This window comes from Cetorhinus maximus, chromosome 3 (assembly GCF_964194155.1).
Source record: "Cetorhinus maximus chromosome 3, sCetMax3.hap1.1, whole genome shotgun sequence".
NCBI lineage: Eukaryota > Metazoa > Chordata > Chondrichthyes > Lamniformes > Cetorhinidae > Cetorhinus > Cetorhinus maximus.
Window position 1 is genome coordinate 125,180,386 of NC_135881.1, and position 27,131 is coordinate 125,207,516.

The 27,131-nt window shown below is 43.7% G+C and overlaps 1 protein-coding gene across 4 annotated transcripts; it reads right to left on the reverse strand.

The window, feature by feature from the left end:
• On the reverse strand, nucleotides 1-27,131 carry clxn (calaxin). Of its 4 annotated transcripts, XM_078538926.1 has the most exons (8): nucleotides 26,958-27,131; nucleotides 22,985-23,140; nucleotides 15,649-15,753; nucleotides 15,396-15,547; nucleotides 6,408-6,455; nucleotides 6,200-6,304; nucleotides 1,274-1,394; nucleotides 556-709 (listed from the first exon to the last, which is right to left on the reverse strand). In XM_078538926.1, exons 1-8 carry the CDS (start codon nucleotides 27,037-27,039, stop codon nucleotides 693-695), a joined length of 786 nt encoding a protein of 261 aa, XP_078395052.1. In that variant the 5' UTR covers nucleotides 27,040-27,131; the 3' UTR covers nucleotides 556-692. The 4 variants fall into 4 exon arrangements, with proteins under 4 accessions (XP_078395054.1, XP_078395055.1, XP_078395052.1 ...); XM_078538928.1 differs by lacking the exon at nucleotides 1,274-1,394 and having other exon boundaries at nucleotides 1-709; XM_078538927.1 differs by lacking the exon at nucleotides 6,408-6,455.

The window sequence follows — 27,131 nt, forward strand, 5'->3', positions numbered from 1 at the left end:
TAACATTCAAAAAGTGTTTGTTTAATATAGTGAGTTTATGCTATTAATTATACAGACATAGGCAAAACTGGTATTGGCAAAAGTTTACAATATTGAGGTGCATCGTCCATAATCAAATTTAAACATCTTTATCTTTTATACATAAAATGTACATTGTTTTCTTAAACATATAAAAAAGAATCTTTCTATTCTTTTTAAAATTGTAAGACAATTTTTGACACACAGAATGTCCTGCAAGTATTGTACAAAATGTCTTATCAAAGGATTTTCAAAAAGTGGCCTCGTGGCCTTTCCCAATACAAGCTTTCATATATGCTCCAGCAATTTTTAAAGAAAAATTGAGAACTGGAAGTAGATTTATTTTGCAATGTTAAATACTTATTAGCTTCAACATTTAGATGTTTTTATAAAAATAACAATTTGTATTTTCTGTATTGTACCAGTCATTCCATATAATTAATGCAAAGGTTATTGAGTTGGTGCAACAGGAAGACTTATTTTACACAGGTGATGTGAGAAAAACACCTAACCAATTGCACAATGCTTGATTTAATAAATTCCTTAGTGCATGAGCTACTGGTAATGAATGATGAAGTAAGAGTTTAGTTGACCATTATGAAAATAATGACGATGCAATCTTACGAAGTGTAGACAAAAATTAATCATCCTTGGATTTCTTGAAGGCCTGTTCTTCAAATGCATGTGCACTCTACAGGTAGAGATAATAAGCATAATTATTGACCTCAGTTTCTCACTAGTTCAAAAAGATGGTTTTTGCCAGTTATCCAGTGCCACCATTACAGTAGATGCTTATATGCTTCAATTTTCTACAATCACATTTGTTTATTTCAGTTGTAATATTTTGTTTATCAGGTAGAAGCTACAGTTTACATTAGGTGACATGATATATGGAAAGAATCAGGTATAGGACAGTATTAACAACTTGCAATATACTTTTGTGCTTAATGAAATAATTGAAATGCACAAAGTGAAACGCAACCTATTTATCAGGTTATTAATAATACGTATGTTATGCTATCATTCAAGCTGAATGTAAAAGTTATGTTTTGCCAGTCATTTCAGTATATCAAGTCTGTCTTTACTTACAAATGCCTAAATTATACTACAACTTTGGCATTAGTATAGCACAACATTTTACACCATTGATTTCAATCACTGGCACTCCATTCACCACCTTAAATATGCATTTCTTCCATCGATGACACAATGGCAGCAGTGTGTACCATCTACAAGATTCGCCATAGCAACTCACCAAGCCTCCTTTGTTTGACAGCACCTTCCAAACCCATGACCTCTGCCATCTGGAACAGGAATTTGCAGCCTGCAGCTACCAACTTTGGTTGATCTAACCCGTTTTTTCTCATTATCGACTTCTAGAATATAGTTATTTAAATGTCTAATTTTAAAATATCATCTAAAAATCTACTTGGCAATGGATATTTTGACAGGTAACAGCGAAAACTTGTGAAATGTTTAATCACAAATATGAAATTCTATCAAAAAATTTGCTTGAATCAAAGGTCATAAGTTACAGTTGCAGTGTTTTGCCAAGCAAAATGATGTCATACACCATTATGTTAATGGATTATGTATTGCCCACTAGATGATCAGGCAAGTCACTCAGATGTAGACGTATACACCAATAAAGGAATTGACTGGCCCTTGTTTTGAGACTGTTTTGCTACAAAAAAATCAGGAAACTTGAGGGGGTTGATGATAATTCAATATATTTTTTTCAACTTTTATTAACAATGTGCTTTGAGAAAGTTTCATTCAATTAACTTTTGTAAAAATCTTCAAAATGTTGATAATCAAATACCTTCTTTCATTGATATTTATACATGTACATTTATGAGCAAAGTAAAAAAGGTGTTGCATAGAAATCCATGATATGACTTTATCTTGTTTTTCATTATTATTGGTATTTGAGTAACAGTGTTGCAGCTCTCAAGATACTGCGTTTTTGACCTAATTTTAAAAATGACTCTTCTTGTTACTAAGGTTACTGACCCCTGTCGAAGAAGGACAAGGGCAGCAGCCGTATGGGAACTTCACCACCTGCAAGTTCCTCTCCAAGCCACACACCTTCATGACATGGAATTATATCACTTGGTCAAAAACCAGGAACCTCTTCCTAACAGCACCATGGGTGTCCCCATACTATATGGACTGCAGCGGTTCTGGAAGGCAGTTCACCACCACCTTCTCAAAGGCAATTAGAGATGGACAACAAATGCTGGCCTTGCCAGCGATGCTCACATTCCATTAATGAATTTTTAAAAATCAGGCAATACTGTCATTTTCCAAGAACCTGAGGTTTGGTACAACAATCTTGAACCACTAGAAATGAAATTAAATAATGTCAGTCCACTGAATAGCTTAAGTTTCTTATTATCGAAAAGAGCTTGCTTTCGTGTCAGCTCTTTCTAACTTTAGAAACATCACAAAGTAAGGAGCCAATGAACAGAACTACGCACATGATTTTAGTAAGAATGGGCAAACCTGTACCTTACCCAATTTGAAAGTGGTGACAGTTACCTAACTTCATGTAATGCTCCTAGTGCTGCACCACTTGGTGATGTGAAAGCAAGATGTAAATTGAGTATACACGAATTCCGCATCCATAAAGCAAGCTTTACAGAATTGTGACAAAACTACTCTTGATAATTGGATTACCTAACAAGGGAGAGGAACGGTATCTTACTGGGTAGCAGTAGTTCTTAAGTACTTTTGTAGTGGCAAAACAAGATTAGATTAATTTCTAAATCTGATTCTCATTTACCACTGTGAACAATTACACATGTAAAGCGCATTTAAAATTTACATTTCCTAAAGTTTATACTGTTTAAACTAGCAAATGGTTATCAATGTCTGACTTCTTAAAAAATCTTTTCAGGGCCAGCCAGCATTTTTATTGTCCATCTCTAATTGCCCTTGAGAAGGTGGTGGTGAGCTGCCTTCTTGAACCGCTGCAGTCCATGTGGTGTAGGTACACCCACAGTGCTGTTGGGAGGGAGTTCTGGATTTTTACAGCAAGTGAAGAAACATATATTTCCAAGTCAGGATGGTGAGTGGCTTGGAGGGGAACTTGAAGGCTGTTGTGCTCCCTTGCATCTGCTGCCCTTGTCCTTCTAGGTGGTAGAGGTTGCGAATTTAGAAGGTGCTATAGAATGAGCCTTGGTGATTTGCCGCAATACATCTTGTAGATGGTACACACTGCTGCCACTGTGCATCGGTGGTGGAGAGAGTGGATGTTAAAGGTGGCGAATGGGGTGCCAATCAAGCAGGCTGCTTTATTCTGCATGGTGTTGAGCTTCTTGAGTGTTTCTGGAGCTATACTCATCTAGGCAAGTGGAGAGTATTCCATCACACTCCTGACTTGTGCCTTGTAGATAGATGGTAGACAGGCTCTGGGGAGTCAGGAGGTGAGTTACTCTCCACAGAATTCCCAGCCTCTGACCTGCTCTTGCAGCCACAGTATTTATATGGCTCGTCCAGTTCAGTTTCTGGTCAATGATAACCCCCAGGATGTTGATAGTGGGGGGTTCAGTGATGGTAATGCCATTGAATGTCAAGGGAAAATGGTTGGATTCTCTCTGGTTGGAGATGGTCATGAAATGGCACTTGTGTGGCATGAATGTTAATTTCCATTTATCAGCCCAAGCCTGAATGTTGACCAGGTCTTGCTGCATATGGGTACGGACTGCTTCAGTATCTGAGGATTCGGGAGCGGTGCTGAACATTGTGCATTCATCAGTGAACATCCCCGCTTCTGACCTTATGATGGAGGGAAGATCTTTGATGAAGCAGCTGAAGATGATTGGGCCTAGGACACTACCCCCAGGAATTCCTACAGTGATGTCCTGGGACTGAGATGTTTGACCTCCAACAACCACAACCATCTTCCTGCGTGCTAGGTATGACTCCAGCCCCTTGGGAGTTTTCCCCTTAATTCCCATTGATTCCAGTTTTGCTAGGACTCCTTGATGCCACACTAGGTTAAATGCTGCCTTGATGTCAAGGGCAGTCACTCTCACCTCACCTCTTGAGTTCAGCTTTTTGTCCATGTTTGAACTAAGCTGTAATGAGGCCAGGAGTTGAGTAGCCCTGGCGGAACCCAAACTGACCGTCATTGAGCAGGTTATTGCTGAGTAAGTGCCGCTTGATAACACTATTGATGACCCCTTCCATCATTTTGCTGATGATCGAGAGTAAATTGATGGGACACCAGTTGGCCGAGTTGGATTTGCTCTGCTTTGTGTACAGGACATACCTAGGCAGTTTTCCACATTGCCGGGTAGATGCTACCGTTGTAGCTGTACTGGAACAGTTTGGCTAAGGGCACAGTTAGTTTTGGAGCACAAATCTTCAGTACTATTGCCAGAATATTGTCAGGGCCCATAGCCTTTGCAGTATCCAGTGCCTTCCACCATTTCTTGATCTCTCGTGGAGTGAACCGAATTGGCTGAAGACTGGCACCTTTGATGCTGGGGACCTCAGGAGGAGGCCGAGGTGGTTCATCCACTCGCATTTCTGGCTGAAGAGTGTTGCAAATGCTTCAGCTTTGTCCTTTGCAGCGACTTGCCAAGCTCCCCCATCATTGAGGATGTGGATATTTGTGGAGCATCCTCCTCCAGTTAGTTGTTTAATTATCCACCACCGTTCACGACTGGATGTGGCAGGACCGCAGAGCTTAGATCTGATCCTTTGGTTGTGGGATCACTTAGCTCTATCACATGCTGCTTTCATTGCTTGGCATGCAAGTAGTCCGGTGTTGTAGCTTCACCAGGTTGACACCTCATGTTTAGGTATGCCTGGTGCTGCACTTGGCATGTCCTCCTGCACTCTTCATTGAACCAGGATTGATTTCCCAGTTTGATGGTAATGGTAGAGTAAGGGACATGCTAGGCCATAAGGTTACAGATTGTGGTTGTATATAATTCTGTTGCTGCTGATGGCCCACATGCAGTGCCTCACAGATGCCCAGTTTTAAATTGCTAGATTTGTTCAAAATCTAACCCATTTAGCAGAGTGATAGTGCCACACAACACGATGGAGGGTACCTTAAACGTGAAGACGGGACTTCGTCTTCACAAGGACTCCTACCAAAACTTTCATGACAGATGCATGTGCAACTGGTAGATTGGTAAGGGTGAGGTGAAGTAGGTTTTTCCCTCTTGTTAGTTCCCTCATCACCTGCCGCAGACCCAGTCTAGCAGCTATGTCCTTTAGGACATAGCTAGCTTGGTCAGTGGTGGTGCTACTGAGCCACTTTTAATGATGTACATTGAAGTCCCCCACCCAGAGTGCATTCTGTGCCCTTGCCACTGTCAGTGCTTCCTCCAAGTGGTGTTCAACATGGAGGAGTACTGATTTATCAGCTGAACTGGGGAGGGGTGGGGGGTGGTGGGAAGAGGGGGAACTTAATGGGGTCCAGAGTTGATGTTTGAGAACTCCCAGGGAAACTCCCTCCCAACTGTATATCACTGTGCCACCACCTCTGCTGGGTCTGTCCTGTCAGTGGGATAGAACATAACCAGGAATGGTGATGGTGGTGTCTGGAACATTGTCTGTAAGGTATGATTCCGTGAGTATGACTATATCAGGCTGTTGCTTGATTAGTCTATGGGACAGGTCTCCCCATTTTGGCACAAGCCCCCAAATGTTAGTCAGGAGGAGTTTGCACGTTTGACAGGGCTGGGTTTGCCATTGTTGTTCCCAGTGCCTAGGTCGATGCCGGGTGATCCGTCCAGTTTCATTCCTTTTGGTAAGCTTCGTAGTGGTTTGATATACAACTCGGTGGCTTGCTTGGCCATTTCAGAGGGCATTTAAGAACCAACCACATTGCTGTGGGTCTGGTCTGGAGTCACATGTAGGCCAGACCAGGCATGGACATTAGTGAACCAGATGGGTATTTACGACAATGGTTTCGTTGTCACTATGACCAAGACTAGCTTTTTAATTCCAGATTTATTAACTGAATTTAAATTCCACTGCTTCCCGATAGTAGGGAAGGTACTTATTTGTGCTTTTCTTATACACTGGTGTACATCATATTCTATGCATTGATTATATTGCACTCTTTGACTATACGCCAAAATAATGCTGGAAATAGAGTGATAATACACTTTATATGACAATTTAAGCAACATTTAAATTGCACCATAAAGCAGCCTACCTTTGAATCTGGTAGGCATGGTCCAAAAGCTTCCAACAAAAGGTTTTCAACCTTTACTGCCTTCTCAAAGTCTACATATGAAACTTTGTTATCATGATCGTAGTCCTAGTAATTAAAAGGACACATTTTGCAACAATAATTAATCATATAGAATTAGACCACATGGAGCAATTGAGTGGTATAGTAAATTACCACATTATCCATTCACCTTTAGCACTTGGTGCCCTCTTCCAACACTCTTCCAACAGTAACGGTCCTACAAAAGATTTATTTAGGCAGTTAAAAGCTAGTTTTTATGGGCTCATACTTTAGTTCAAATTGTCAACCTCATTTAAAAAGATCATAACGATAGGTGTTGTGGGAACTGGAAATTTCAACTGGAGGACTAGGTGGTTGAGGAAAAATAACAGGTGCTTTACTGGTTAACTTGCTTTACTATTCCTGATCTAGAAATACTTGTTGAATATTAAGGGGAGAACGTCCACATGAATTCTCCAAAACTTTGGTGGAAAAATTGCAAAAACACTGGAGAAATTGTGTTTCTTCTGCCAAAGTTACATGGGACAAACAGGAGACCCCCATGAAAATTAACCCCTTATGTTTCTTAGAATGGCAATATCTTCCATTCTTCAGCATCTGGCATCCTTCGCCTTAATAAACAGCAAACATTTAGGAAAAGATTCATCTGAAAACATTACAATATTCCATGCTATGCAAAAGGGTAGTTTATAATGACTGTTAAAATATTTGAGATTATATTTTGTTTTTACAGAATGAAAGAAGGGGATATACTGCAACTGAAACTATCCCAAAATAAATTTAAAACAACAAATTAAATTTACATTGTGCATTAACTTTGTAACTCGTCCTTCAGTACGTCATTGTTGCAGGTTAGACCTAAGCAGATTTAGGAAAGGGGTTAGAGGAGGTACCCCAACAGCACCAAAGGGATAGGTTTTAAGGAGGCTCTTCAAAGTGTGGAGAGCTATAGCAAGGAGATGTTTGAGGGGGAAGTTCTGGAAGTTGCAGCAAGCCAGTTCTGCATATATGGTAGAGCAGATGATGGGGAGAATGTGGCACAAACAGAGAAATCTATCTCATTTAGTAGAGTGGTAATGGCACTCTGGAAAATGGAGTGTGTGGGCAGGGGCATAGGATTGGAGGTTTTAAAGGTAAGGAAGGCTAAGAATTTTAAGAGGACAATATAGATAATGAAGTGGATGAAGAAAGCTATTTAGAGCCAATTACGTTCATAAATGAGATAGGTAATAGGTGAGGGAGATTTTGTGATAACAAGGTGGAGCTCTGGCTGAGCTGGAAATCACGAATCGTGGAGCTTGAAAGACCAGTGAGAAAGGTTTTTGGCAAGGTTGAGTAGGAGGTAACAAAGAAATGGATGGGAGTTTCAGCTGGAAATGAGATAGTGATAGAGAAAGACAATGTTTCAAAGATGGTAGTCAGTCTCAGTGATGAACTGATCCACTGAACAGTATCCTTGCAATAAGTCAATGCTTTCAAGAGAAGAAGTGGAACTATAAGATCATAAGAAATAGGAACAGGAGTAGGAATTCAGCTCCTCAAGCCTGCTCCACCATTCAATAAGATCATGGTTGATCTGATTGTGGCCTTAACTTCACTTTCTCCTGCAGGCCCCTGATAACCATTGACTACCTTGTAGATCAAAAATTTGACATAAGAAAATTGATAAAAACAAACTAAAAGGGAAGCACTGTGACAGGTTACAACATTGGTTTTTGTCATTTGTCTTTAGACATGTTTTTTCTTGACTCTAGAGCTGGAAAATATTCTCAATATTTTTTTCTAGAACTAAGAGAAATAAAAAGTTGCACATTGCTTAATGAATAGAATCTCTTGGATTTTACTTTAAAACATTCTTAAATTTTAAAAAAACCTGTACTTCAATTATCTGATAAAAGAAAATAAAATGGAACTCTGATATAGTTAAGAACATACAAGTATGAAATAAGAGGCTGAACAACCATGAGAGGTTTACCAACTCATTTCTTTCACAGAACATCTCTAATCCACTGTAATGCACTCTACCCAACCTATTCACCTCTTAAGGAAAGATTATTCCTTAGGGAAAGGGGAAGAATTTTGCTGATCAGGTGGACAACCTGATGTTGGGGTGATATCAGGTCAATGACACCCACAGGCGTGTGGTACGACTTCCTCGGCAATTTTACGAGGAAGAGCCAATTAAGGGCCGGCAGGCAGGGTTGCCAGACAGTTAAGGATAGCAGGCGGGGCCTAGCACTGGCAGCTCATGATTGGGTGCCATTTTCAAAGGCAGGCTGCAGACACAGGTTACAAAGGAAAAGGTTTCTATCAATGGAAGCCACAGAAGAATGGGGTTTTATCATGTGGAAGTGTCGCTCCATGATTCAGCCTCCCTAGAAGTGCACCTACAGACAGCAAGGCAAAGGGGAGATGTCCTGATTCCAAGAGGAGGAGGCCAACAAGCCTAACAAAGAAGTCATGGCTGGTGGTGACGGAGATAGTCAGTAGCTGAGGGTGGTTACTGGGGTGTGGATCCAGTGCCGGAAGAGATTTAATGACTTGGTGCAGTCTGGAAATGTGACTGGCATTTAGAATTAGAAGCTGGAAACTCAGCATGAATTATTAGGTGCCCATGAAATATGAGGCATCCATATCCCATAGTAAATGATAGGTGAACAATGTATTTAGATGTCTGAATGACTGCATCACAATGCCATCCCGGTGGCACGGGGCTGCACATTTACAGTGCCTCAATGATCAGCACAGATGGGCCAGGGACAGGAGTGACACTACATATATTTGTGTTTGCAGAAGTGCATCCACAATGGAGATAAGTGCCATTCATCACCATGGTGATGTCAATGGAGGAAAAGGTCATGGACTTCAAATGGGTCGCGGCAAGGTAGATCCCAACATTCCCTCGAATGTGTGAGCTGTGGAACCACCTTTAACACTATAGAAAACTTCTGATTAAAGGACACACCAGTGGTTTGTTGAAGGAGCAGCTGTTTAATTTAAATCATGTCTCTTCAGCAGGCACAACAGATGAGGAACAGACAAGTGCTCCTGGTTCAACGGAAAGCTCAGTGGGTGCACTGCCATCACAGGACACTGCATCACTTCAGTGCCAGGCAGCCTCACTTACAATGGTGGGCTTTGTTGTGCATGCAGAATGGGTGACACAATCTGGTGAGCACTGCGCAGGAGGAGATAATGAAGGCAGTGACCGCTGTGGCCACTTCTCCTAGGAGGAGTTAGGAAAGGTCCAAAGTGTTCAGGTTCATGCAGATGGCAAACCTCAGGTGTCATTAGCAAAGTGGCAGATATTTCAGTCGCAGCGTGAAATGTGCGAACATCTGTTGAGTGTCAACAGGCAGTGCACTCCCATGCGCAAATGATGGAGCAGTCCATCCATGCCATGAGTGGTGCCTATTTACTGGCATGTGAGCGCATGGCATCCTCCATCAGAGAGTGGGGAACATGGTGCAAAGCAGCTAGTGCAGTGGTACACACAATCTCCATAGCATGGACTCATCCATGAGATGTATAGACTGGTGGGTGAGTAAAATAGGTCAGCCACACATCCCCAGGAGATGACAAACTGTAGTTAGCACACGAGTGGATGTGGGGCCTGAAAGGGCTGAGGTGAGGCAGGCCGAAGTCAATAGGTGCTTCTCTCAAGGCGCGTTGATCACTGTGATCCTCGGCACCTTTGACGATGACATCAAAGCTGCATACTGAGCTGATGAATAAGGTGGCCCCGAAAGTGCCAGCCTCCAGTAGAGCTCAACCACCAGAGTCATAGAATCATTTATGGCAAAGGAGCAAGTGATTCAGCCCATCAAGTCCATGCTGGCTCCCGGCACAGCAATCCAGTCAGTTCACTCCCCTGCTCGGTCCCCATAGTCCGACAAGTTTACTTCCTATGAATGCACAATTTAATTTTCCTTTGAAATCATTGATTGTTTCCACATCTATCACCCTTGTGAGTAGCGAGTTCCAGGTTATTACCACTCGCTGCGTAAAAAAAGTTCTTCCTCATATTCTAACCATCAATCTAACCATCGCCTCTTGATATTCAATGCATTACCTTCACACAATCCCGCACTATCAACATCCTAGTGGTTACCATTGACCAGAAACTGAACTGGGCTAGCCATATAAATACTGTAGCTACAAGAGCAGGTCAGAGGCTAGGAATCCTGTGGCAAGTAACTCACCTCCTGACTCCCCAAAGCCAGTCCACCATCTTCAAGGCACAAATCAGGAGTGTGATGGAATACTCTCCACTTACCTGGATGAGTGCAGCTCCAACAGCACTCAAGAGACTTGGCACCATCCAAGGCAAAGCAGCCCATTTGATTGGCACCACATCCACAAACATTCACTCCTCCGCCATTGACACACAGTGTGTGTCATCATCAGTGCGTACCATCTACAAGATGCACTGCAGGAACTCACCAAGCCTCCTTAGCTAGCATCTTCCAAACCCACAACCAATACCATCTAGAAGGACAAGGGCAGCAGATGCATGGGACACCACCACTTGGAAGTTTCCTCCAAGCCACAAACCATCCTGACTTGGAAATATATCTGTTTTTTCACTGTTGCTGTGAAAATCCTAGAACTCCCTTCCTAACAGCACTGTGCATGTAGCTACACCACATGGACTGCAGCGGTTCAAGAAGGCCACCACCACCTTCTCATAGGCAAACAGGGATGGGCAATAAATGCTAGCCTAGCCCTCGACGCCCACATCCCATGAATGAATAAAGAAAAAATTCTCCCTGCATCTCTTGCCCAAAATCGTAAATCTGTGCCCCATAGTCCCTGTACAATCAGTTCTCCTTAATTAACTGAAATGTCTCTAAGCACCTGTTGATTTTTTTCCCCCAATTAAGGATTCTAAAACCTTAAAAATCACTGATGTTCAACTAACTGTAGTTGCTAGGACTGTCCTTGCACCCTTTCTTTAATAAGGGTGTCACATTTGCCACTCTCCAAGCCTCCAGCACGTACCCCATATCTAGAGAAGGTTTGAAAGATTAAAGGTACAGCTTTCTGCTATCTCCACCCAAACTTCCTTTAGCAATCTGGAATGCAAGTCATCCGGACCAAGTGACTTATTAACTCTAAGTATAGCTAGCCTTTGCAGTGCCGCCTTTTTTTCAATTTTCACACTATCCATTGCCCCCACTATCTCTGCTTCTACCAATACTTTGTCAGATTCCTCTTCCTTAGTAAACACTGATACAAAAAACTCATTAAATATTCTAGCCTTGCCCTGCACCTCTAAGCATATCATCCTCTTTGCTCATAATGGGACCCACTCCATCTCTTACTACCAGCTTACTATTTACATACTTAAAGACAATTTTTGGGTTCTCTTTTATGTTGACTGCCATTCTCTTCTCAAACTCTCTCTCTGCCAATTTAATTTTCCTCTTCACCTTCCTTCTTAATCTACTGTGTTTGACCTCATTTTGAACTTGAAGACCTACACCCTCCTTTTTTTGTTTCATCATCCCCCTATCTCCCTCAGCATCCAAGCAGCCCCATTTTTGACTCCCTTACCTTTCACCCTTATTGGAATGTACCCAGGCTGTACCTGAAGCATCTCTTTCTTAAAGATTATCCATTGTTCTGTTACAGTTTATCCAATTAGTCTCCGGTTCCATTTTTCCCAGGCTAGATCCCTTGGTTATGGCCATCTACAATACCTGAACAAGAATGGCAGTAGTCTGCCCCCACATTAATTCCAGGTGCTGGGATAGCACCCCACAGAAGTAACCATAAAAGAGCAGGAAAATGCATGAACTAGTACTTGGGATTTCACTGGGTGATAATTATTTATTCAATGCAGAAGTTATTAATGTGTTATGAGAGTTAATTGTCTTGTGATGCAAAACATAACAGCTGGTATATTTATTTTGTGTACCAGCTGGCAGTAGTCAGGTGTGGAATCAAATATATGGTCGGTGTATAAAGGTGAGCACCTATGTTGACAGAAGGACTTGACATATAGTGCTGCAGAGAGATGGTAAGGACCTGTTATGAAATGACAGTAAAGCCGCTTCTGGGAGAGAACTTCTTGCTGTGGTGGTCCCTCATGTGAAGTGTCTGCAATTCAGTCATGAATCTCCCTGCCAGATATGTCACTGCTTGGTGACGTAGCTGGGCCCCCCTGCACCATCTTCATTGGCGCCTCATGCTTATCCTCCTCTTCTGAAGATGCTACTCGTTCGGTGTCTCCCTCTGGCTCCAGAGTTACTCGCCTGGAGCACCAGGTCGTGTAATGCACAACAGACAACAATGATGGAGGATACCCTAGATGGGGTATTATGCAGGGCTCCCCTAGATCTATCAAAGCATCTAAACCTCATCTTCAGAAGGCCAAAGACCTGCCTGTGGCCCTAGTAGTCAGATGGTAACAGTTATATGTGCCCTCCACTTTGTGTTTGCATTGCATAGAGGGGTCAGGCATCATGTTTTCAGTAGGTACCTCATTTCTCAGGATCCAGCCACAAACGCTTTCAGGTGGCCTGAATAACTGAGGCTCTTGGGTCTGTCTAAAGAAGTATGAATCATGGTGGCTTCCCAAAAACCCTGCATGATCCGTTTACAGTGGTCACAGACGACTTGAATATTCAGAGAGTCAACCTCTTTCTTTCGCAAAGGCGCCTGGCTGCTCTAAGGAAGCCTTGATGGTTGCACGAATACAGCCAATAAATCTGTGCATCTGGGAATCCAGCCATGGCCCTAAAGCTGTTTGCCCTTTCGGCCTGATCGGTTGTGAACGACATATTGTCTAGTACGACAGTACATGACATCCAGTGATGGGCTCCTGACTGAGAGATGCCACATAGATTTCCAGACAATCCCTGGAACAAACCACAGGCAAAAAAGTTGAGTGCTAATGTCACCTTTAAGGCTATTGGCATTTGGTGTCTGCCACTTCACAACGGCATTGACTCCTGTTCTAGCATAACACACTGCTGCATCACTACCTGCCTGGAGGGATACAATCTTTACAACTCACTAGTGCTCAGACATCTCCATGAAGCTGAACCTCTGACGGGACCCTTTGAGCGAAGCAGTGCCTTCTGGTTTAATAAGGTTGCCCTCTTGACCCTTACCCGCGTCCAATGGCTTCCAAACTTGCTGGATCCTCTTGGCTGCAGTACAACCACTCCATGTGGCTACATCCCCACTCGCTGCCACTCTCCTCCACACTGGAGGAGGCAGAATCTGAAAGCATAGACCTCCATAGCCAAACGTGATGAACCGCTCGAGAACCTTGTACTACCTTCCAGTGGCTGCTGTGGACCTGGGAGGTGCCTTCCACAAACAGCACTTAAGTTAAGCTCTCTGCAGTGTCACCAATTTTGATAGCCCTTGCGCCTTCAACAAACAGCCTGCCTGTCTCAACAGAAATTTCCAAACAATGCTTGCCACTTTTCTCCACCACTCAGCTGCCACTCAGATCTCATTTACTCATGCTGAGCCTCTGAGGAATCCTTCACAAAATTGGAAAAAGCTTGCAAATCCTAGACAATTGGCTATGCAACAGCCTTAATTAGCTGCCCTGATCTGTCAGCTACCGACTTGTTGCAACACCCACATTTCATAAAATGCTCAGTGGCAGAATTATGTTGGGGAGCCGTCCTGATGTGATCCCATACCACTTACCAGCACCCCTCCATCCACCTCTGCTCCTGCTGCTACCAGGCTGGTAAAGTTTTGCCCAATATTTCTGCCCCTCAAAAGGTAGAGAAAGCGAGTCCTCAGAATATCTATCTGTGCTTCCGTCCTACATCATTAAGTCTTGTTCAGTTGCTTTACTTGAACACTACGTTTTCAAGATAAGCCTTTAGAAATATTATGTTCCACATATTTAACCATTGCTACCTTTACACGTTCTTGTAACTCAATTCTGTTAATCCAGCTCTTTTTTAAAAGGGGAACTCATCAACATTGTACTAATATCCATTAATCTCTGACGGAAAACCATCCTTTCAATCTCAGTTTTCTTGAGATTTGTTAGTTCTGCATTAATCCTTTAGTTCAGCATGCTCACATCAAATAACTTGTTTACAACTAAACTATCAATTTTTCTCAGCTTTTGAGAAGAATCCTTCAATTCATCTGTTTAATAAAATAAATTAATTTTTTATCAGTCTCTTTTCAAAGCTGAATCCTAAGTGTCAGATTCACCTTGTTCTTCCTGTGGCTAAGTCGATAGCACCTCAATGTCAGAAGTTGGAGATTCAAGTCCCACTCCAGGACTTGAGCACGGAAATCTAGGCTGAGGGAGTGTTGCACTGTCGGAGATGCTGACTTTCAAATGAGACATTAAACTGAGTCCTGTATGCCTCCTCATGTGGATGTAAAAGATCCCATAGTATTATTTTGGAAAAGGGCAGGGCAGTTATCCCCTGTGTCCTGGCCAATATTTACCCCTCAATCAACATCACAAAATCAGATTATCTAGTCAGCATCACACTGCTGTTTGTGGGAGATAGCTGTTGGAAATTGGCTGCCATGTTTCCTACATTACCACAGCGACCATTTCAAAGGTCTTTCAATTTCAAAAGAAATTGGCTGTAAAGTGCTTTGAGGTACATCTGCAAACAATGTAGCCTTCCCAGTATAATCTATAAAAGGTTAGAGTAACTGTTTTTGTCTTACTATCAAATGTCCCACAGGTGCATCCCAATTCTTGAATAGCTTTTTTGATAAGTGTCACATTGGTGAAATGGCAAACAGCAGAAATATAATCAATTTGTAAATGTTTTGAGATGTTTTGATATGATAAGGCAATAAATCATACTGAATTTTCTTCCTTCTCCTTTGTGTAAAAAGGAAAATATTACCTATGTTGTGGGGTCATCATTTTCCTCATGAGCATTTCCTACAATTTTCTGGACTGGACCAGGATTATAGAAAATTACAAAACCAGGACCTCCCTTTAAAATATTTTGCGACATCACGCCTGTGTGATCTTTCTCATTACTGGTTAGTTTATTTTTGCCCTAAAGGCACGAGAAGGGAATATCCCTATTTGAATCCCTACTCTGAGGGAACAGCTGGATGGAAGTGTATTGTGCAGAGGCTGCTCTTTAGAGAAAAAACTATCCTAGAAGGGCATGTCTGATTCTTCATGCAGTTTTCTCACCATCTTTTTCAGTGCTATCTCTACCAAGTCTTTAACTCCCTCATCAGGATCTTCTTCTGTTGGTTGTTTGATTAGGCTGCTTTTGAGCATATGAAACATCTCCTCTCGTGAAATGAACCCATCTCCATTCAGATCAAAAACGTCAAAACAGACTGAATCAAAATAAATCAAGAAATAACTTTTAGTTTATTAATTAACATCCAAATATTTACATATATTTTATATAATTCAATAAACATATAAATAATCCTACATTTAATTTTTTCATCCAAAGTCCCACGGAGGAATATTGATAGTCCTTCAATCCATTCCCTCATGTTGACATAGCTATCATTGTCTTTGTCAAACGCACGAAAAACTGTAAAAAAAAACTCACATTAAAGTTTTTCAGTTTATAGTAAAGGCCTGTATAAGTCTTTAGCTGGTTTACTTTTAGATGGTGAATCCCAAAGAGTTTAAACTTTGTATGAGTTACAATCCAGTTATTGTATTCATAAAATACATAATAGGATAAACCAACACTGAAATATTTAATCAAGAACAAAGTGAACTGTGAATTAGAAACTACCAGTAAGTCCTGGCCTCCTCTCCAGTAGCAATTAAGAGAAAAAAGTAAAACATGTATTACATCCTACTGCTAAAACTCTAGTGACAAGATGGAAGTACTATTCTTTAACTTATGTATTCCTTCAGTGTAAAAAGCATATAATTATTAATATTCTTCTGAAAACATAAAATAGTCACCTGGTTAGGATATTATTAACATTGCCACATGATAATGTAAGTGTCAGTTACCAAATAAATATGTGCACAGGACAGCATCTAGATTGCTGGTTATTGTGTGTTTGAATAGCAAATAGGGACAGCTTCTGATTTGCAGAACAACACTTGGGGCTGAATTTTAATTGGGGGTGGGATGGGGGGAGTCCCAACATCAGCACTATATGGGGTCCTGAGCCTGCACAGGCAGGCAGAGGGACCACATCGCCAGTTTTTCCAGAGGCAGCTTTCTAATTGTCCTTCTTCCAGGAGCCATGGAGCGTCAGCGGTCCTACCAAATGAATAAAGTAATGGTGAGGGAGGGTGGAACAACAGCTAAACATAGGAATGACCGCCAGATATTCCCCACCCCTCTCCTGTTAGCATTCCAAAGGGACCGTTGCCTCCGCAACACCCTGGTTCACCCCTATATCACCCCCAATACATTGTTTCCTTCCCATGGCATCTTCTCATGCAATCACAAGAGATGTAACACCTGCCCTTTTACCTCTAGGCCCCAAACACTCCTTCCAGGTGAAGCAGCACTTGTACTTCTTTCAATTTAGTATACTGCATTCACTGCTCACAATGCAGTCTCCTCTACACTGGGTGGGGAGCAAATGCAGATTGTGTGGCCGTTTGCAAAACAGCTCCGATCAGTCTGCAAACAAGACCCCGACATTCCAGTTGCTTGCCATTTTCATTCACCACCTTGCTCTCATGCTCACATTTATGTCTTCAGCCTGCTGCAATATTCCAGTGAACAGCATCTCATCTTCTAATTAGCACAACATTGCCCCTGCTCAGAAGATCCGGGCAATGACAAATGGTTGCTGCTGCGCTCATAAATGCTCCCTACCTGATGCTGCTGTGCATTTTTTCCAGGGTCTTCCGATCCCAGCTGGCAGAGAAATACGCAGCGCATCGTCACTCGGGACCTCTGTCAGAGCAGAGCAGAGTCGGGGGAAGAGAGCACATGCTCCCTTTTTATGGCAGTAGCTGCCATAAGGTAAGTTTAAAGGTCTAGTCTTTGAAAGATAGAGAATGGATAAATGAATGGGTGAATGGTTGAATGAGTTAAGGAGAAGTGGGTGAGGTAGGTTGGTGGGTAAGTGAATAGGGTGGGTGAAGCATGTAGGTGGCAAGTGGATGAGGTGGGCAAATGGCATAGGTCATTGGGTGAGGTGGGTAGGTGGGTGAGCTGGTCAGGTTGGGGGGTAGATGGGTTGGGTCAGGGGGTTAGTTAGATCTGGTCAGGAGGGGTACTTGGGTGGTCGGTGGGTAGTTGGATCGGGTTGGGAGGGGTAGTTTGGTGGTCGGAGGGTAGTCGGGCTGGGTGGTTGGGGGGTAGTCGGGTTGGTGGTTAGGTGGGTGATTGCCGGACAGTCGGAGAGAGCTCAAGTGTGGTAGTTGTGTGTGTGTATGTGTGCGTGTGCGTGGGGGAGGTGGGGGGGGTGGTAGTCAAGAGGTCAGGGGGGTAGCCAGGTGGTTGGGATAAGTTGTGTAGTTACCCAGGAGTTAGACTAGGTTCTAATCTGTTTAACTTTTCCTGGATAACTTTACAGGCAAGTACTGCAGAACTGTCCGAGTCGAAGCTATTCGTGGAGGGTCGCGGGGAGTATCCCATTGGAGGTTTAAATTTCCTGGGAAATTCTCACGTAGGTCTTCACGTCAGCACTTATACAGGGTGCTGTATTCTGCCATTAACATATACACTGGACCAATGCTTAGTTTCTTCAGTACACCCATTATCACTCCCTTTGCCTCTTGTTCCATGACATTTTTGTTATTTAATCTCTCCCTCCGTCTAACCTATTCCTGACCTTTTTTGCTCCACCTGACCCTCCCCACCTTTTACAACAGCATAAGATTTCTACCTCTCTTCAATTCCAAAGAAGAGTTATATTGGACTCAAAATGTTAACTCTGTTTCTCTCTCCAAAAATGCTGCTAGACCTGCTGAGTGTTTTCAGAATCATGTTTTTATTATAGGAGTGACAACCTCTGTCCACCTGCAGCACCACCAGGAGTGATAGCCACTGTCCATACTACAGCGAGGCCTTCACCAGAGATTATCATGTAATTCCTGGAGAGAAGCGAGTGAGGAAGATTGGGGGTCGCCGGGATTGGGTTGTCAGTGAGGGGGGAGGAGAGGGGAGGGGTTGGATGCAAGGGAACGGAGTTGTTCTCAATGAGCACCCCTTCCCCCCTCCAACCCCGCCCCCCCCCCCCCCCCCAACCCCCACTTCTCGATGCCGGCTCCGATTGGGCAGTAAGTGTCTTTGAAAGAGGGACCCCCTCCCTAAGTAAACTGCTGGCAAACCCAACAGGATTTATTGGACGATCTCCAGGAGTTTGCACTTTTTATCTCTCACTTCTTTTTAACCATTTTCTCCCTTCTCCTTTTTCTGTCCTTGGGATACTGACTCCTTTCTGGTGTGCATCCTTGACCAACATTCCAGGCTCTCCAAAATTACAAATTTCAACTAGACCCTGGCAGTAAGTGACTGTTTTCAACAGCAGGAGGCATTACAGCCAAGATCAAACCCATCCACACCAGATGTCTACACAGGTACACTTCCAGTAAGAGTCACTGATCATGAAAGGAAACCTGGGGCTGCTGAAGCCAATTTGGTGTCCCTACCAAAGCCCCAGCAGCTAACTGTTCTAATCCAGCATACATTAGTGATTGAACCTGGAAATTTCCCAGTCTATCATCTATTTTGAGTCATCACTGAGCCATCAGGGGTGAAAGGCCGCATTTTTCATTTCTTATTTCTTGGTTGTTCCCCTTACAACAACTGAGCTTCTTCTGCAGCCATGTGAAACTACGGGGATGAATTTCTGCAGGAGTTTTCTCAATCACCTGCCACAATTTAAGTCATTTACACCGCTCCTTCATTGTTTTCACTGACCTTTCACTGAAGTGGAAGATTGAGAAAACTTCCATACAAATTCTCTGTTTTTTTTTGTCCAAGTGTTGGCTTTTGATGTTTGTCTTTGCATTTTCAGAGGCATAAAACATCATACATTTTCTGTGCTGATTCACCCACTGATGTATCTGAATGTCAGAAATCCTTAGGCAGTCTCGCAAACTTTCCAAACTTGAAAAGGTTTACCATACGCAACAGTGCACTATGTGGCTAAGTACGCACCAGCACCTAGAATTCAGATAATTTCATCCCTTCCAAAAACACATCAAGCTTGCTAAGGATCTCACAGATGCCTATCCTACCTGGATATGAAGTGTGCTGGCTTCGACTGATCTCGTATATCTGACACAATGGTCTAAATTTTACCACAGGCATCGTTGAAACCCTGACACGAGGGTGAAAAGCGGATCCTAAGCCCACGCTTGCTGGCAGCTGGGACAGCCTCAGCAATTTTATCACAGACGACCAAATTGCCACTTGTGCACCCAATATTCAATTAAAGACAGCTAGCGGGCTCCTGACGCTGCCAGCCCAATCAGAGGGCCAGAAGCTCTGAAGCCTTAGGAGTGCCATTGGGAAAAGGTGGATGCTGCTGAAATGGGTCAGAAGCTTTGGGAGCCGGGCCAGTAAGCGTAAAGAAAATTAAAAAATTCAGGGTCCAATGGTTGGAGGGGAAACCCTTCCAGGAAGATAACTGGTGCTGCGGGGGCTGAATTCCCTGCCCACAGCCCTCTCTTTGGGCCATCAAGTCTGGCACTCTCAGGGTTGCTGCACAAAGGCCATCTCCAATTAGCTGACAGCCTCCCCATGGGGCACGGGTGTCGCCCCGCCATCAGCAAAATGCCAGGGGCATTTGATTGGACCTTTAATTTTGGTAATCGGCTGCCCACCTCTGGGGCAAGCAGCCTTCATCCAGTCCTGCCGCTGGTAAAATGTCCCGGTGGTGTCCTGACCCATCTCTCCTTGATTTTACTGGCCACCCTACCTCCCAGCACATCTTCTGGGCACTGGCAAATTCTGCCCAATGCTTTCATTGTTATTTCACCATTGCTTGATCGTTATCGTGATTTTGCCAAGCATTGTGGGCCACTTTTCTACATTAAAAGCATTGCATAAATGCATGCTGTTTTTATTGCAACAGTTCAAGAAGGCAGCACACCAACACTTTTTCAGGACAACTGGAGATGGCTAACAAATGTAGTCTTACCAATGTCACCCATATCCCAAGAACAAGTAAACAAGTCGGACAGCCTAAAAACACTCATCACATTTGATTTTTTGACAAACTACTCGTTATTAAAATCAAGTCCAAGATCTAAACCATGTATGGATCAAAGAGAGCAGATACCCTGAAAACATAAACTTTAGCTTCCCTCTACTCACTGATGAAATTTGGTCCAGCTTTTAAAAATGCTGCATTATTTTAGAATTTTAAGAGTTGCTCTGAACAACTCTTGAGTCAACTGTCTTGGGTTCTCCTGTTATACTGGTAACTGTAGCATACATGTACCTGGTTACTTAACACAATACTGTCATTGATCATACTTAGTGGCCGCAGTATACTGAGCAAATAAAAAAAAAATGCATGCATGCCAAACGTGGATCATAGCGCCGAACACATTCAGGCAGTTGTGCTGCTACTAACTAGACACTGGCTGGTCTCTGCCTCCAAAAAATTATGTACCAGCATTGCTCTGGGGCTGCTGGTCCCTCTCCTGACAGTCCTGACTGGGCAAGGATCTGTGACACTGATATTTTTTGTAGGGCACCATTTTTTCACCCAAGGTCTGGAACAGCAGGAAGGTATAAACAGCAGCAACATCAATTTTTCTAGCAAAAGTCTGGATCAAAAACAATGACCAACAAGCAACAAACAAAAAGATTTGTATTTGTATAGCGTCTTTCATGACCACCAGATGTTCCAAAACACTTTAAAACCAATGAAGTACTTTTGAAGTGTAATCACTGTTGTAGAATAGGAAACACAGTAACTCACTGCACACAGCAAACTCCCACAAACAGCAATACGATAATGAATAGATCATTTGTTTTTGTGATGGTGGTTGTGGGATAAATATTGGCCAGGGCACTGGGGATAATCCCTTGCTCATTTTCGAAATAATAGCATGGGAGCTTTTAAGACCATCTGAGAGGGCAGATGGGGCCACGGTTTAACATCTCATCTGAAAGACCACTGCTCCAACAGTGCAGCACTCCCCCAGCACTGATTAGATTGTCAGCCTAAACTGTTATGCTCAAGTCCTGCATTGGGACTTGAATCAACAACCTTCTGACTCACTGAGCCATGGCTTACGCCTAAAGTGCTGAAAGCAGAGCCTACAGGTAAAGAGGCACAGTTTTTGGGCAGCTGATAAGCTGGGGTGAACAGAGGATCTGGAGAAATTAAAGTTGTGTCACCAAGCGCCAAACAGTCAGTATGCAGGCTGTCTTTCATCAGGGAGAAGATGGGTCAACATTTCATGGATTTGTGTCTTTTAGAGTAGTAGGAATATCCAAATATCCCAAAATAATTCATGGCAGAGCTCGGCCAGCTAGTCTCTTGCTTGGAAGAAGTGGAGTCATTTTTAAAAAAAATTTACAAGAAGACCCGAACCAACCCAACCCATAAGACACTACCTAGCCTCTATTTGTCATATCTTCTCTACAATATGATGCAGATTGGGAGCTCTGTTAATACTTCAGAAATCCATGACCAGGATTTTAGCCTCATCCGGGGCCAGGAACAGAGGCAGGTGGGCACTAAAAATAATGCCGTCGGCTGGACTGCTGGTTCCTGGCTCCATCCCACCCTGGGCCAGAGGTTTGGGGGGGGTGGGGGATTGCCGGCAGGGCTACTTTCCCTCAAGTGGCAGGTAGACAGTTGAAATAATTAAAGGTCTATTGAGGCCTGGTGTTGAAGGCCAACTGGGACTTTCTAGTCAGCATCCAGGTCCCCACAAGCAGCGGGGATATTACAGCTGCCTAGAGGTGATCTACTGGTGGCAGAATAGGGGTCCTGCACTACAAGCAGGCTTAATTCCCTTCCCTGCCTGCCTGGGGTCATGCAGCAGCCACAGGTCATCCCAAGTCGAGACCCTGACAGTGGTGGCCCAGGTGCAAAAGGCTTTTTGAAAAAAAGATGGAGAAAGGCTGCCTTCATTTTGGGACACACTCTCTCTCACTTACCTGCCAGGTCATCCTGCTTTCAAACTAAAAGGCCTTATTTTCCACCACACCACCCCCTCAGCTTTGAGAGCCCTTCACCATTATTAACTGGATGGCCAGCCCACCTCTGGCCACTAAATAATCAATGGCAATTTTCACCAATTTGGTTAACTGTTTCGCACACAGTGCAAGCTTCTGACTCCCACTTGAGCCTGACAGTGGTGTCCTGAAGTCCAAAGAAAAATCCTCCCCACATATCTTACTTCTGAGGCACAGCACAGGAATTTGCTACACATTTTTAATTGACATTTAGCCAACAGTACAGCAAACTTTCTTTCTAGCTATTAGAACAGTGATGACTGTCGATGGAACTGTGAACAATACTAAAGGCAAGAGGTGTGAAGCCATCCCCACTATCAGATGACTGCAGTTTGATTCAAACTCAAGGGTATAAAAATTCACAAGACAATCTATTGCACTTGTGTGGAAATCTTCTTTAAAATTAGCTTCCAAACCCATTGCAACCTAAGTAAAGAAGTGATGCAGCCACTGGCTCATTTGGAACATTTAAAAATTTACCTAGCATTTGAAAGTTAGTGCACACAGCTCTGTATATGTTTTTGTACATAAGCACACATGCACAGTTCTACAATGGCTCCAGCTTGTACTGCTCAATTCACAGATTTACGTTTCAAGAAAACATACCACATCTGCAATATACTGTAACTCTCACCTCTGTCCATGATCATATCATCAGTCATGCCAAATGTGGTGTGCAGAATGTTTCTGAATTTGTTTCGATCCAGTCCAATTCCGATACGCTGCTCAGGAAAAGTGGCAACAAGTGTACTGAAGACTTTCATCAAACACTGCACCTCATGTCTGTTGACTGCAACATATGCACAGAAAAAATGTTTCTTAAAGTAAGACATGAAAAAGTGCATGTCTTTTTTGTAATATCTACTCCTGGTCTTTAGTAGGAAGATTATTGAAATTGCTATGCAATCTGAGTTGTTACTAAACTGAAGTTAAAGGGAAATTGCTACTTACTTTTCAGTTTCCTTTCATTACCAGGTTTTTTTTTTGCTTCAGAGCTACTTGGTGAGGGACAGCCTGAAAGCAAATCTTGTTGCGAATGCTCTTTCATAAGACATCACAAGTTTTGCTCCAGTGACATTATCTAATGGAAGTACAACTCATAATCCTCCATCTCCAATCACAGTGTCATTGGACAAAACTTTATGTTACACAAGGAGAGTTTGTGTCAGCTGTTAGGCTGCCTCTAACCAGTAATTCTAAAGTAGGATAACACTGAAGTTAAAAACAAAAAAACTACTGCGGATGCTGGAAATCCAAAACAAAAACACAATTACCTGGAAAAACTCAGCAGGTCTGGCAGCATCGGCGGAGAAGAAAAGAGTTGACGTTTCGAGTCCTCACGACCCTTCAACAGAACTGAGTATAGTTAGGAGAGGGGTGAAATATAAGCTGGTTTAAGGTTGTGGGGGGGGGGGGGGGGGGGGGGGAGAGAGAGAGAGAGAGAGAGAGAGAGAGTTGGTGGGGGGGGTTGTAGGGACAAGCAAGCAGTGATAGGAGCAGATAATCAAAAGATGTCACAGACAAAAGGATCAAAGACGTGTTGAAGGTGGTGATATTATCTAAGATAATGTGCTAATTAAGAATGGATGGCAGGACACTCAAGGTACAGCTCTAGTGGGGATGGGGTGGAAAGACTGACAAGGTATTAGTTGTAGATTTAAAAATAATGGAAATAGGTGGGAAAAGAAAAATCTATATAAATTATTGAAAAAAACAAAAGGGAGGGGGAAGAAACGGGGTGGGGATGGGGGGAGGGAGTTCAAGATCTAAAGTTGTTGAATTCAATATTCAGCTCGGAAGGCTGTAAAGTGCCTAGTTGGAAGATGAGGTGCTGTTCCTCCAGTTTGCGTTGGGCTTCACTGGAACAATGCAGCAAGCCAAGGACAGACATGTGGGCAAGAGAGCAGGGTGGAGTGTTAAAATGGCAAGCGACAGGGAGGTTTCGGTCTTTCTTGCGGACAGACCGCAGGTGTTCTGCAAAGCGGTCGCCCAGTTTGCGTTTGGTCTCTCCAATGAAGTGGAGACCGCATTGGGAGCAACGAATGCAGTAGACTAAGTTAGGGGAAATGCAAGTGAATTGCTGCTTCACTTGAAAGGAGTGTTTGGGCCCTTGGATGGTGAGGAGAGAGGAAGTGAAGGGGCAGGTGTTGCATCTTCTGCGTGGGCATGGGGAGGTGCCACAGGTGGGGGTTGAGGAGTAGGGGGTGATGGAGTAGTGGACCAGAGTGTCCCGGAGGGAATGATCCCTACGGAATGCTGCCAGGGGTGGTGAAGGGAAGATGTGTTTGGTGGCGGCATCATGCTGGAGTTGGCGGAAATGGCGGAGGATGATCCTTTGAATGCGGAGGCTGGCGGGGTGATAAGTGAGGACAAGGGGGACCCTATCATGTTTCTGGGAGGGAGGAGAAGGCGTGAGGGCAGATGCGCGGGAGATGGGCCAGACACGGTTGAGGGCCCTGTCAACGACCGTGGGTGGAAAACCTCGGTTAAGGAAGAAGGAGGACATGTCAGAGGAACTGTTTTTGAAGGTAGCGTCATCAGAACAGATGCGACGGAGGCGAAGGAACTGAGAGAATGGGATGGAGTCCTTACAGGAAGCGGGGTGTGAGGAGCTGTAGTCGAGGTAGCTGTGGGAGTCTGTAGGCTTGTAATAGATATTGGTGGACAGTCTATCATCAGAAATTGAGACAGAGAGGTCAAGGAAGGGATGGACCATGTGAAAATGATGGAGGGGTGGAAATTGGAAGCAAAAATAACAAATTTTTCCAGGTTGAAGCCGCACCGAAGTAATCATCGATGTACCGGAGAAAGAGTTGTGGGAGGGGGCCGGAGTAGGGCTGGAACAAGGAATGTTCCACATACCCCATAAAGAGACAGGCATAGCTGGGGCCCATGCGGGTACCTATAGCCACACCTTTTATTATTTTATTAACACTGAAGTTGCCAAATTGCCCTCACTTAGGGGAATCTTACTGTGATAACCTACTCTCCCATCTCAACATTGTACTCTTATGCCATCACGTGCTGAAATTTCCAGGCGTCATCCAGCTTATATTTTTATAATTAAAAACTCCATAGTTTTAATAGAAGGCTTCTTCTTGTCCTTTGGATTTAGCCTCAGCTCCACAGCATTCTCTTATTCAGCAAAAATATTAGCAAAGCTTACAGGCATGGCAGGGAGGGGGTGGTAGGAATGTAAAAAAAGAAACAGACAAAGGGGAAAACAGAGAATGAGAAAGGAAAGTGAAAGAGAAAGAATATATTACAATCACTTGGCTGTTCTTTCCATTCCATGTGACAGAAACAGCTTTTACCATCCGCTTTTTCATGCAAGGCTATGGCTGATAGTATGGCTTAGAACTGAATATCCAACAGTCATGATGTCAAATATTGACAGCTCCTTTAGCAGCTACGTCCCTCAGTCAATTAAGTGCAAAGACATCTTCCTACCTAATATTTACCATTGCTGTGACAATAGATTCCAATATTGTTTTAAATTCTTAAAATATTTGAACTTCAAAAGCAGCACCATATTGCTTGGTGCCTGGGATGAGGCGGTTGTCTTATGATGAGAAGCTAAGTAAATTGGGCTTATATTATCTGGAGTTTAGAAGAATGAGAGGCGATCTCATTGAAACCTACAAAATTCTGATGGATCTTGATAGGGTAGACAAGGAAAATGGAGTTAAAGTTCAAGATCAGCCATGATTGTATTGAATTGTGGAGCAGGCTCAATGGGTCATATGGTTTACTCCTGTGCTTATTTCTTGTGTTGAAAGTGCCTAACACTTGATTATGTAAAAAAAAGTAAAATAATGCAGATGCTGGAAAGCTAAAATGAAAACAGAAAATGCTGTGAATACTCAGCAGGTCTGGCAGCATTTGCAGAGTGAGAAACAGAGTCAACAGACTGGAGGAGTGGGAAGAGAGTATTGTAGAGCGTAAATACTGGCACAGACGAATTGGGCTGCTCTTCTCTCTGTCATAGGTGATTATTACCACGGACTCCAGGACTCGGCTGTCGGGGCCAAATGGGATCATGAATCCATGTACGCGAACAGTAACCCCAGGAATTTTACTGCCTCATTGGCTGCCTCTGGGCCCACCATCCAATTAAGGACGGCGGGCGGGCTCTCGGTGCTCTTGACTCAGTCAGAGGGACCAGCAACTCTAAAGATGGACATTGCTGAGGCAGATAGGAGATCGAGAGGGCATCTTAACATGGAGAGCCCCCCAGCCCCTCCCTTGGACAGTCAGGTATAATTTAAAACTCATGATGGAAGATGCTGCCGAACGGAGGGGAAAGCTCTCGAGAAGGATCCTTGGGACCACAGGCCCAGCCTTCCGTGCCCGCGGGCCCCTCTCTGGGGGAATGGAGCAATTCCCGGCTGTCTCAGGGTCGGTGCCCTCCAGGGTTCTCGACAGGGACCGCTCCGCCATCGGAAAAAAAATGCAAGCAGCCCGACTTAAAGGCCCCTAATAGGATCCATAATTGTACAGGTGATGCTGCCGCCTCCTTGGATCATGAGGTCGGTCTTCGGGCCAGCGCGGGGTAATACTCAGCCCCCGCTGTCCAATGCGCGGCCCGCGGTCCCTTCCTCACTTACAGCGCTTGGTGAGTTTGCAGAGCGTGTCGGCCAGCTGCTGGTACTGCTTTCTGCTCATGTCTAATGGCCGTATCCTCGACATTGCTGCTCCGGTTCCTCTAACCCGTCCCTCACTAACTCGACCACCTCCTCGTCTCTGTGACCAACGCCGACTGTAACCTTGGTAACGCCGGG